The 13,902-nt window shown below is 33.9% G+C and overlaps 1 protein-coding gene across 1 annotated transcript; it reads left to right on the forward strand.

Annotated features, from left to right (window-relative positions):
• The first annotated feature begins 2,487 nt into the window (after window positions 1-2,487).
• On the forward strand, window positions 2,488-3,251 carry LOC108594397 (histidine-rich glycoprotein). Its single transcript, XM_017979566.2, has 2 exons — window positions 2,488-2,499; window positions 2,556-3,251. Exons 1-2 carry the CDS (start codon window positions 2,488-2,490, stop codon window positions 3,249-3,251), a joined length of 708 nt encoding a protein of 235 aa, XP_017835055.2.
• The last annotated feature ends 10,651 nt before the right edge of the window (window positions 3,252-13,902 follow it).

Here is a 13,902-nt window from a genome sequence, read left to right on the forward strand (position 1 = left end):
GCAAAATTTATGTGACTCTTGGACTTGCGCGATGGATAAAAGTCGGATTAAAGTTGACAGCGACGGCGGCGGCGTCGGCAGGGAGTTGGATAGAAATTTGCGTTGCAAATTTATCCGTACTTTGCAGTCGTATCTATCTCTTAGCGTCGTTATAGAAGTACCAGCAATCAAGCGACAGACGACGACAACAGTCAACCCAATCGATACGAAAGCAACAGCAGCAGCGCACAACAACAACAGACGCGTCTGCAAATTTATGGTCTGCCTAATGAGTGTGCTGTCGTAGCCGTTGTTGCTTTCGTTCCTGCTGGTCTGGACCGCTGCTGTTGATTATCCTTGACGGCGGCATCCAAATTGCGGAAAACGAGCCGCACCAATTTACATACATGCACTATTTCAATCGAAAAGCACAACACAAGAAAAGCAACACAAACAAACGAACGTTGAAGTACTGTCAGTGTCAGTGGCATGGCAGTGAGCACCTTTGTGGCATCAGCTTTTCCTTTTTTCTGCTTCCCCTCTCTTCCTCTTTCTCTCTATCTGTCTGTCTCCCTGTTTGCCTTTTGGGGCGCACAATCAAGCGTACTTGTTGTCCAACTCAAACTCCAATGGCAACAACTTCAACTTGCAACGGCCATGACACAAAGATTGACAGCATGTCGTCGCTGTTTGGAAACCTGATTGACATGAGTAATCAAGCAAACGAAATGTGCCCACAAAACGCAGCCAGCAATGACACTGACATCAGAGCCAAGCCAAGCAACGAACCAAGCAAGCAACCGACAACAGCAGCAGCGATAAACTGACGACACTGAAGAAGAAAGGCTTCCGACCCAACTGATAATCATTAAGAGTCCTGACAATACCTAAAAAAAATTCTTATTATGTTTAACAATAAGCAATGCAGCTCATAATCTGATTTACATTGCCTCACATTGCGCTCAAACATTGACTAGCAATACTTTCGGTTTTTATGTATTAAAGCGTATTAATTGCTGCAAATAATTACATTATTTTCATTTCGAATTCATTCAAGTTTAATGTTAGCGAAGTCTACTTTCTAATCTACTGCTAATTGGTGCGATTGCGTATGGGATTTTCGAATTAAAATTACAAAGCTCAGAAAGTAAAGTTGGGTACAGCCGACATTACGAGACACAGTACATGGTACATATTAATAAGTATTAAAAAAAAAGAATCTTTGCAGTGAATCAAATCCACGCTCTGTAGTTTTTGTACTTTTTATAAAATCTGACGATGAATTTCACTTAGAACTTTTAGGTACCTAAAAAAACCTTTTAACAAAATTTAATATTCGAATTTTCTTTCTTTGTTATGTACAGGATCTAAAAAATCTCAAGTAAGCATAATTAATGCAGTTGGGTAAATATAATAAAAAATGTTAGTACTTTTGCGAACTACAATCGATTGCTCTTGCGATAGCCCATAGACAATGTAGCGAAGTACTCAACCGAGCTTTCAAATTAATTAATTGACTATATTATGGAAACGTTTGACAAGCTTTTTGTAATCATTAAGTTTATTTTTTATATTTGTTACATTTATTTGTGAAAAGTGACAGCAATAGATATTGCAAAGTAATAACAAAATGTTAAATTTTTCAATATAATTCCAATTCGCTCGCTCTTAAGTCAACAAACTGTGACCTTGATATTAAAAATTCCTGTGCATCAATCAAGCAAAGCATTAAATTCATTATGCAATAGCCGCAGCTTGTCTACATTTTGATGAAAAGCTGCAAAATATATTTGCAACAATCTTACGCATGCGAATGCAAATTGCAATGTGCGAGGGACGTTGCGTTGTGTCTGGAAGATGCAGAGAGGTCCTTTCGCCAATACATAGCGCACACCAATATTTCCCAAATTCCATTGTTCAAGTTGAATGCGAGTTCGTCTTTCAATGAATGCGACACGATGACAGCAGCGTCGATTGCTTACTGACAGGCACAAGCAAGAGCAGCCCGAGAGATCCGGCCCTGGCCTCGATTCTCTACAAGAGGTCTTCCCAATGCAATGATGACTCTTTTGTATAGCTGATTGAACGGTCCCAAGACTTTAACCAGGTGCGGATGGCCGACAGGTGGCGTTAATAAAATCTTAGGTACGTTATTATCGCAAGAGAAGAAGAAGAAGAAGGCACTTGCAATGGCGATTATGCCCGACATAAACAATTGGCTTTTTAAATTGGGGGGCCGACTGGGCACAATAAATTTCACAATGAATTACGTTACGAGTGCTTAGAGCTTGAAACTAAAATTAATCAGAGGGCTGCCAAACCAAACACACTGAGCAATTATGAAAGTGAAACAGAAAACCGAAAGGCGTTGGCAATTTTGAAAGTTAAAACACACAGCTTGAACTTTGGCTATAAAAACGCATGTTTGGCCCACAGTTAGGCACAGTTCACTTGAGGTCTCAAAGTTAAAGACAAGGCCTAGAGCTAACTGCAATCTAAACGGCAATAATGGTGCAAAAGGTAAGTCTGGCCAAAAGCTAAAGCTAAACTGGACGTCCAACTAACTCGCTTTATAGCTAATTACAGTGTTCGCTCTGCTGAGCTCGAGCTCGCTGCTCTTAATACAAGCAGCTCCTTTTCATGGACATGGCCATGGTCATGGTGGCGCCACTAGTCATGCCTCATTCCAAATAACTTCACACGATAGTGGACACCATGAGCACCATTATGATCATCATGAACACCATGATGAGCACCACGCTCCAGCTGAGTACAACTTCAAATACGGCGTCAAGGATGAGAAGACTGGCGATGTAAAGGAGGCGAGCGAATATAGCGATGGCCACAAGGTCACTGGACACTACGAGCTAATCGATGCCGATGGACACAAGCGCACCGTGCACTATACGGCGGATAAGCACAAGGGATTCGAAGCTCAGGTGCATCGCGAGAAACTGCATCATTATGTGCCCGAGCATCATGGCCATGGCGGCTACGATGGCGGCAAAGTGGAGTTCGAGCAGCATTCCAGCTCCGGCGGACATGGTGGTCATGACGAATATCACTCGCATCATGGCGGTCATGGCTCCAGCTCCAGCAGCTTTTCTATCAAACAGGAGCATGGTCATGGTCATGACCATGATCTTGGACACGAGCACGCTCACATTGCCTACGAGCATGATGCGGGTCATGAGCTGGGCCATGAGCTGGGCGCTCATGAAGTGGAGTATGAACACGCCTATGCGGAGCATGATGAGCATAGCTACCATTAAAGCCAACCCAAGTGTGCTTCAGTTGTTAACTGTTAATACCAAATTTTATAATCATAAACAATATTAAATAAATCCAAGCAGAGTTTTTCCAAAAATGAATAATGCATGTTTTAATATGAACAAAAAAAAAACAATATAAGCATACAGGGTATTCCATGATCTTTGGCTCAAACACTGATCTTAAGTTTAATATTAAAAATAAATATTTCAAATATATACTTAAATATTTGTAAATATATAAGTTATCTTTTTTTCTTTAGCTTTTAATTCAATCATAATCAAAATTAATATGAATTTAATTTGATTAATTAATAAAAATAAATAAGGGAATTTTCTTTTTTATATTTTTTATTTATCATTATGTGGGAATTATACCATATGCAATCATCGTATAAATAATCATCAGGCTTAACAAGTGAAATTAGAGTCAATTTGAGTTCAGAATTTAGTCAGTAGTAAAAATTCGTATGCCTTATAATTATTTATTTAAATTTATATTTCTATACTCTTTATTCAATTTATTTCTTCTTTATTTATTGTTTACTTATTTATTATTGAAACCTGTATATATGAAAAATTGCATGCAAAGAATCGAACACGGTCTGCCTATTTTCGAAATCTGAAAAATTATAGAATTTAACGTTTTGCAATATATCATTTTATTTACATTATTTATTCAACATAAACATTGGAGACCGTCTGAGATTTTAGTGTTTAATATGCATTTAATTTTTTAGTGGCTAATAAAATATTTTTATTATATTAACAATAATTTCTCAGGGTATCCTTAATATAAAATGAGAGAATCGTCGCTAGTTTTACTCAAACTTAAACAAATTGAAATTCGAGTCAATAAGAGTTTAGTGAGTAGTAAACATTCTGATGTTTCTCTTATTAATATTTTTTTAACTATATTTGTATACTTTTTATTTATTGCTTACTTATTTATTATTGAAAGCTGTATATATAAAAAAAAAATTGGTCTATTTTCGAAACCTGAATTAATTCGTTTAGTCACATTTGAAATTATAGAATTTTATCATTTTATTTATCCAACATACAACGGAAACCGGCTTAAATACATAGCCCCGTTTATTATCGATTTTGAAGCTCTTATGCAAAAATGTACAAAACTGTAAATAAAATTACAACTGATTTACACACAAATGTGGAAAATGTGGAAAAGGTAAATCAGCAACACAGAAAGCCGCAAATTCAAATATAATATTTTATCAGACCAACTTATGCAGAGATAAGCGGGGCCCAACCCGCTGCACGAAAAACAAAATAAATAATTTATGTGTATTAAAATCAAAAAAAAAGAGAGCCAGCATATTTATCACTTAGCACATAAATTCGCAGAAAGCAGAGAAAAAAAAACTTGTATAATAAATAAAAATAATAGCTACTGCAATTTTCGCACTATATTTTATATAATGTATAAAATGCGTGCCACAAACACATACAAATGCAAAAACAGACACACACACATGCGAAACGTATAAAAATAATAAATTACTTCAATAGCTGGATAACTGAGCGTGTGAGAGGTGGGGGGAGGGGTTGGGCTGGGCTGGGCTGTGACTGGGGCTGGGGCGGGGTGAGGAGCGTTTATTATGCGCACAATAAACGCGGCGGGCGGCAGTGGTGACATAAATTAAATTTATGATGCTTATAAATATTCCACAGTCATTTGTAATACAGCAAACAAGGAGAACGGGGCCAACAGGATAACGGGCAAGGATGCAAGCCTGTCTGTTGAACAAATTATAGACTATACGGGGGTAGAAATTCACACACACACACACATACACACATAATAAGCGCTGATTTATGAATATGCTGCGAGTAGAGAGCTGGAAAAATGTGTCCCTGGCATTTATCAAGTGAGAGCGAAAAACTTGAAAGACAAGTCGCATCTCTCTCGAGAAACTTTTAGCATACTGCGGCTGTTAAGTAGTCAAGTCGAGTCGAGTCGAGTGTAATGCCAATTTAATGATTTATTCTCATAACGCTTTTCATAAACGCATAAAGCCATATCGCATGGTTGACCCAAATTATCCCCTTGACGAACGGAGTGGGGTGGGGTGGGTTGGGTTGGGAGCGCTGCGGGCATAACTCAGAGATTTAATTGGTTCAAGTGCATAAATCAGGATTTATGCAACATTTTGTTGCATGATTAAACACACGATATAAATCGAGGCGATAAAAGCAACAGTAGCTATGCAAAGAATGCTGCATGCCACACAATATTGCAACTTCAACAATATGTGGGTTATGGATTACACTAAGCAACAAACACATCATGAGAAGCTAAATTTATATTTAAGAATTTATGATTTGAATTGTTGAATTTGTGAAGGCAGCAGTTGAGATTAGATTTGATTTATTATGAAACATAAGAATTGAAGAGAAACTAAAATAATTTTACTGCATAAATTATTTTATAATAATTATATATTTATAAATTAAATTCAATCGAAACTAAATTTATTTATATAGAAATCGTACATTATCTGATGGTTTTTTACAGATTGTTGTATTTTGTTATTTACATATTTTTTATGTATTATTTTATTATACATTTTTATAATTTTGAATCTGTCTTCAAATCTTAAACTTCAAATAAATTCATTTAGATTTATTTCAGGATAATAATTTAAAAGCTTTTAAACCAGCTTGCTCTTTTCTTATAGCAAGTGGTTTGTAGCTTTAAAAAAAGTTAATGCATGTTTATAAATATATAAGCAAAAATATATTTTTTGAAATTCGTAACTAAACTTAATATGTTTTGGGGCACAATTAATTTTAATTTAATTTAATTTTAAAACAGCATTTAGAATGTACATTTTAAAATATTACAATAAGCAATATAGAAATTCAAATCGAATGCAGTTCGAATTTATCTTATGATTCAAGCTGAATTTTGTTGCACAGTGTAACTAACGTAGCCACAGTGTGCGCACTCTACAAAATTATAAATTAATTAATTATGCTGTGTGTATTAAAAATTGATTGAGCGCACATTTGGCTTGCAATGCGATTCTGCCTCAAATTAATAAATAAACTCGTTGAGGCGTAAACAAAAGCAAATGCTTAAAAATAAATATATATATGTACATATATATATATATATATATATATGTGTGTGTGTCTGTCGATTTAGCAGCTGTTGATTGAGTGAGCAGGAAATTATCAAGCGATTGAATTAAATGTGCATAATTTAATACATGAACAAATGCAATCAAATTCAAATCTCGTTAGCAAATAATGCATTCAATTAAAGCAAACAAATATCGAGAATAATATAGAATGTTATTTTATTCAGCGCAAGTTGGCGCTGCAGTTTTTAGCATAAATTCAATGCTTAACATTTTGTTTATAGAAATTTATTGAGTTTGCCGTGTTATTTAAATAAATTAATTTCAACTGTGCGGCGCGGCTCGTAAATTACGTTGATTGCGATTTATTTCGAAAATGCTAATAATAAAATATAAGAGTATGTAAATATATAAAAGGCAGCAAAGCGATGAATTTGTTTTTAAGTAGACAACTGACTCTAAATTCACAAATTGTTGTGGCAAACTCGAAATTTGCAATTCAAATTTCTATGTCGAGTCGCTTCGAGTCGAGTCGAGTCGAGAGTCATAAAAATCAAGTAAATATATATTTTATGTTTCACTTGTCGTCGTTTAATGCCATAAAAATGGGTATGTGTCTTATTAACTGATGAGGCTGTCGCTTAAAACAAAAAACAAAACCGGATTGGCACCAGCCAAACCCCAAACCGACTTTGCTACCAAAAAGGCAACCGAGGCGCCCCCTTTACCTGCACTGGGCTCTCTGGTTGTCATTAATTTCGGATTCGTAAAGCCCACAATATGTCAAATGAGACCACACAGCGTCGTAAAATTCAAAGTTTATGGCAGCAGCCAGCCCCAGAGCTTCGAGCTTCAATTTGCGCCCGGCTCGGTCTTTGAATTTTTTATCAGCCATTGGCGTTTTTAATGATTCGGCTTTAGGTGCTGCTGTGTCTCTCTCACTCTCCCTCTCTCGACATGTGTTGCGTGTTTCGCTTTTATAAACGCTTGCCACCAATTTAAGCGTAACTTATTTGTCAACCTCGCTTTGCTTAGATTCGGTTTTCGATTTCGAGTCCCAAATGGTCGCTCAACTTATCACTTAACGCGGCCAAAGTCGAATAATGTGTTTACTTTCAGTTTGCTTAAGCAGCACTTAATGTGAACAGTTTGAGAGCAGTTGTAAATATTGTAATTTATTATTTAAATTAATATCATAATAAGCATAAAATGTAATATAAATTTCAGTATAGAAAATATCCACAGTTTGTAGCTAGTTTAATCACTAGGCAACACTTTCCTTTTTTTGTAAGCAATGCATGTCATTATTTCATTTCATTTATACAAATTAAAATATTCATCATCAAAACTTTTTTAGGATTTGGCAACAATTTTAAAGTCATAAGTTTAAAAATTGGTGGTTTTCTTCATTAATAACATATATATTCAATAATTATTTAGGTATCCAAAGAAAATACCATAAAATTTATTATTTTAATTTTGATTTTCTCCTTTCAACAGAAGAAATTGTACACATCTCAGTTTTTAGTTTAATTTTGGTGTACAATTAAAAATATTTATCATTAAAACTTTTATAGGATTTGGCTACAATTAATACTTAAAAAATTGGTTTTTTATTAATATATCTTCATTAATATAAATATTATTAATACATATGCAATACTTATTTAATGTGTCCTATGAAAATACCATAGAATCTATTTTTTTAGTTTTGATATTCGCCAAAAGGAATTTATTCTATAATCAGCTTTTTGCAAGTGCGAATAATTAGCGCTTTTAACATTTGTATTTAATCTTTTGGCATTTTTACTTATACAAAATTTTTTATGCAATCAATCAATCAATTATTTAATAAGAATTTATTCAAGGCTTAGCAAATTCTTTGCTAAATCATTTTAGCAATTATAGAAACTCAACTAAGCTGCCCACATATAATAAAATAAATTAGATTTTTTTGCAATTTATAGTAATTAGCGCTTTTAAAATTTGTCATTAACGCGGCTATGAAAAATTAAATTTCTTAAGCTTATGCACTGCAATAAATTTGTTAACTTAACGGGCTAGCAGCTGTAATTAAATAACATAAGTTAGCAGCAGTGCGGGCTTTTATTAAATAGTAATTTGGCTTGACATAATAATTACATCATAACTTTGCATGTAAAAATATTTATAAATTTTTTGTGTAAGCGCCGCAGCTTGTGCCTTTCGCCGTTAACAACAATACTTTCTGAGTGGTAACCTTGCCCCTTGCGGTTTTTTTTTTGCCAACAACAACCGGCCAGCGAGCAACCGACGGAGCCCGAACTGAGCGACCGAACAACGCATTGGGAAATGTTATGAATTTAGTGTATTTCATATGCTGCATTCATGTGTGTGTGTGTGTGTGTGTGAGTTGCAAATTTAACTGATTTTTAATGTGCATTCGAAATGTGTTGGGCGCGTGTGGGCGGCGTTTGAAGTCGGGCAGAGAGTAAGATAAATAATCACATGGGGCTTACTTTGAGGTCGACGATTTTGGCATTAGCCAATTTGCGGGCAGTTTATTGCTGGCTGGGGCTACTGTTTAATAAACTCGTTGATTTATGGCTAATTAAATTAGTTGCCATATTAATTTATGCTTGTTTACGCGCACATGCGCTCACAGACTTTATGCATATATATCGACTATATAGACAGGCCAAACGCATTTGGGGCTGAGTGAGTGGAATATCATGATTAATGATCGGCAAATTGCGTTGGCCCTGCCGTTGCTACAAGAATTCATATAGATAGATTTGAAAGCTTGGCCCTGAGCAGCGCTCAAGTGAGTCTGACGCCCTGGACTGTCAGCCACGACCATCAACTCATCCGTCAATAAGCTGCGGCTTCCCAATTTTTCGCCTTCAGCTTCCAAGTCGTGCCACATGCGCGTCTCCCCACCCCAAAGTGAGCGGAGTGGTGGAGTGGGGGTTGCGCGACTTGAGGCAACTTGAGGTGTTACCCACACATAAGCAAAGCAGACATTTTTGTCTTTAGTTATCCAAAATTGCAATCAACTTAATAATAGGCCTTGCCTTAATACTGATTATAGGTTGCGCTTACAACATGCCCCAACTTCTGCACACACACACACTCAGCTGCACAAACTACAATTATGTTGCATAGTGTAATGTGTAGTGTAATAACTTGCTCAGCTGCTAAAGCTAAGCCCTTGACTTTCGCTTTGCCTAACAGCTGTTCCAAGGCTCAAAGTTGGCAATGAATTTAAGTTCACAAATTATTTACCAAACTACTTTTGAAATATTTTCTCATTAAATAAATATGTTAAGCATTCCCAAAAGCAACTTAATATTTATAATATTTATTTGCGATATTTATAAGTGAATATATATATAATATTCTCAAGAATTTTTCAAAAATCTTGTTTGCTAAGCTATTTTTATTTATTTGCGAACTCTTATCAATGATACGGCAACAAGAAATTATTTAACAATTATTAAAATATATTTTAATCAACTGAAGTTCAAAATATCAGTTCATAATTTGAATAAAATTAAAAATGTTAACATATTTATTTTTAAAAAAAATCTTCGTATGTATTCAAATATTTTAAAAATCATATTTTATGGATGTGTTTATATTTCTTGACAGTATGTCATGCTAAACAATTAATAAATTTTTTATAAATATATATACATATATAAATAAATCTATTAGACCATTCCCATTTAATCATAATAACATAGGACAAATCAATTGAAAAACAAGCAACTTAATCTGATTGAAATCCAACTGAGCCAAAAAGGCAAACAAAATGAATGCAATACTAATAAAAACAAATAATAAATAGCATTGGCAAAAGAACTCATGAAGATTCAGATACGACATATTTCAATTAGATCCGAATTAGGCAAATGATTGCAATGCAAGTTTCAACTTTGATACTTATTCACTAAAATTAGCATTTGCTCAATTATAGACTTAACACATATTTTTATTATTATGATTTTTTTAATATTGTTGCATTAAAATACAATTTTGCAATTATTTAATTGCATGTGTGCACATTGAAATCAATTGAAAATGATTAATTTGTTTTCCTTTTTTTTGTAAGTTAAATCCCCTTCAAATGCTTTGGCGCATAATAAATCATTGGAAGGCAAAAATTGTGCACGCGGCACACATTAACATTAGTCAAAGAGGCAAAACGCATAAACATTTTACAGCGCAAACAATTAACTAAACGCAGAAACAGAAAAAAATCATAAAAGTAGTCAGTGACCCAGACAGACAGACAGACAGACATGCACACACTAAAAAATGATTAATGAACGTCACAAAAGCATTTTCGGGAAAGTTACATAAATTAACACATGTCTTTGCCAGTTGCAATTGTTGTTGTTTTTGTTGTTGTTGTTGCTACAGTCAGTCATGTCAGTTGGCAGCCGAAGGCGTTAAAACTCGTTAATATAATTAATGTGCTAAAGTCAAGCCATTAAACAATAATAGACAAAACTAATGCTTATGCAAGTTAATTGACGTTCAATTAAATTTCGAAAAAAAATTAAATAGTATTGATTTCCAGTTGGTAATTATAAAAATATTATTATTAAAATATTAGTCGCTTTGTCTAAGCGACTTAGCGCAGCAAATTGATCAAATTATAAAAACTTTAATATGTAAAATTAATTTATTAAAAATTAGTCGTAAAGTTCAAGCGACTCAGCTAAAGCTCAGCTTAGACTATAAGACCTTTAGTCAATATTTTGTACAGGATCTGAAAATATAGAAATGGCAAAAGTTTATTTAATTTTTTATAGCAATTATACCCACATGTTTATATTTTTAAAGATTATAATACTTTTATTTATACATATGAACTTAATATAAAATTTCACAAGAAATACAAGCTTTAATTTTATTTAGTTAATTTGTCAATTTAATTTCAATTATTTAAATTATGTTCATTGCGAACAGTCGGCCTTAATCGATTACAAAATCTTATTAAAAATTAAATAGCAATTTAATTATAATAATGTACCAAATAAATTTTTTAAGCAAATATTTGGAGCTTTCTATTACTTATCGTTGGCTAAAATTTTGAATTTTGTTGCAGTCAAATAAAATAAATAAAAATAATATTAATTAATGATGCCAGCTACAACTCATGCAATTAATTTAAATAAATGATGCTACCTCTATCACTTTCGCGCTGCTAAATCAGTAATTAGTTAACAATTACCACAGACACTTGAGGCGGAATTGCACATTGGTCAAAAAGGAGTTAGCAGTGTGGAGGGGGGGATGGAGCCCTTGGCATATTCATTTGGAAATCTGCCCACATCTGTCAAAGTTGTTAGCAAATACAACAAGTGAACACGGAACTGAATTATAAGGGCAACTCTCTGAAGCTGACAGCAGCCGTTGGTGGTGGAGGAGGAGGGCGAGAGAAAGAGAGAGAGAGAGAGAGGGAGAGAGAGCTGCTTGTTTGTTACGGTTAAACTAGATGGCAGATGGGTAAGCAAAAACAACAATGAACAGAAAAAAAATGTGAATCAACTGAAAACAAAAGGCCAGCCCAGCAAGCAACAAATGAAAATGCCAAGTTCATTCAATTGAGGCAAACAGAGAAAAGTGCGGCATACAAAAAACTTCACATGTGTGCGTATGTGTGTGTGTGTGTGTGCGTGAGTGTTGCCCCAGGACACAGATAGTCTAACACACTCATGAGTTCTGAACTGACACACACACATATGAGCAGAGCCTGGAGAGTCGACAGCAGTGTTGAAAGTTTGGCTTATTTTAAGCTAGATCTAGCGCTTATTGGAAAATTAAATAGCTTATAGCCTGAAATTTAGGTAATTTTAAAGATAATAATAAATGTATTCTTAGGAAATTGAAATTAGTTTCAATGAAATATGTGAATTTATTTTCTTAACTGAGGGATCATTGTAAAATCAAATACAAGTTAAGCTTGCAAAATATTCTAAATTACAAATACTACAAGCTAATATTAAAAATTTGCTAGATTAAGTAGCATTCAATTATGAAAACTTTAATTAATTTATTAAAATATTAGTCAGTGATAAGAAAAATACTTTAATCAACTTAAATATGAGACGCTTGTGTAAATTTTTTTTACATGATCTGACCAAATATAGAAACTAATGGAAAAAGTTGCGAGCTTAAGTAGCGTCCAGCTTATTTTTAGTTTAAATTTAGATTATTTGGATGCCTCAACATCTGGCAACACTGGTCGTCAGATCCCACACACACACACATACACACACTCTCAGAGGTCTCTCTGGCAGGCAGGCAGACACTAATTCGATCTGATAATCATGGACTCCCGCCAAAGGGCATGAATTGTAATTTCCTCTTTCGCGGAATTAACTGTCGGCCCTGTCGCTTGGTTGGTCGGTTGGGCTTTGTACCGCTTGCTTTGCAATTTTTTAGCTTTGCTGCTGCTGTTGTTGGATTTTTTTTTATTTTTTATTATTTGTTAGCCTGTTCCGCTCACTTTTTTTTCGCAACAGAGACAGAGAGACACCCCGTCCATTGTTTCAGCCGCAGCAGCAGCAGCAGCAGCTTTTGTATTTATGTGTCATATTTATTTATTTATTTAAAACATTGCGCTTTTGTTGTGATTTTTTCTTGTTTTGTTATCAGCCGTGTGCATCCGCTTTTGAGTGCACGCTATATAAAGCCTGGAAGCCATTAAAAACATTAATTTTTTCACCCATGAGCATGAAGCGTTCATATATCATGTGATATCCTTTGAAGTTTCAGCTAAATTGTTCAAGCGTTTCAGGTTCAAAATATATGTATGCCCACATGTTTGCTAATTCAAAAAGGGGCGTGGCTCAGCTACAAGTTTAATATGAATTATAATTAAAGATTGCTCAGTCGGACGCAAACGACTGAGGAAGACCCTGCATGGGCTTCATATAAGAAAGTGGGTAGAATTTAAAATCTAATTTGACATCAATCAATTTTATGAATTTCATTTATAAAAACTATGCAGTTATTTTCTATATATTTATAAGGTATTTATGCTGCCCCAATTTGCCAATCTGTAGAATAAAATTAGATGTTAGCTTATAAAGTTAGAAATAAGAAACTTTCATTGATTAATATGTTATATATTAAATTGAATAATTTTATTATATTAATTATTCATCTTTAATATATTAATATTTTTTCTCATTTATATTTATTACTATTATTTATCACTTGATGGATTTAAATAGTTTAGTATTTTAAATATTTGCCGAAGTGTATGTCGCAGTCGCTTAAACTGAATTTTATCTTTAAGTGTATTAACGTAGTCGCTTAAACTGAATTTAAACTTTAAGGTTTTAACATTTTTGCTGGACCCTAAAATAATTTATTCTTTATTTCTTTAGTTGATATTTTATATAATGCCAAATATTTTTCAAAACTAGTAGCAAAGGCTAAGCTTACTTTTAGTTATTTTATAATATTTATTATAGATTTATAGATTACTTATCCCTCAAACACTTAATTTTCACTATATATCTTTGTACTAAAGCGAATTATACGCTCTGCCG

The sequence above is a fragment of the Drosophila busckii genome, chromosome 2L (genome assembly GCF_011750605.1).
Source record: "Drosophila busckii strain San Diego stock center, stock number 13000-0081.31 chromosome 2L, ASM1175060v1, whole genome shotgun sequence".
Lineage (NCBI taxonomy): Eukaryota > Metazoa > Arthropoda > Insecta > Diptera > Drosophilidae > Drosophila > Drosophila busckii.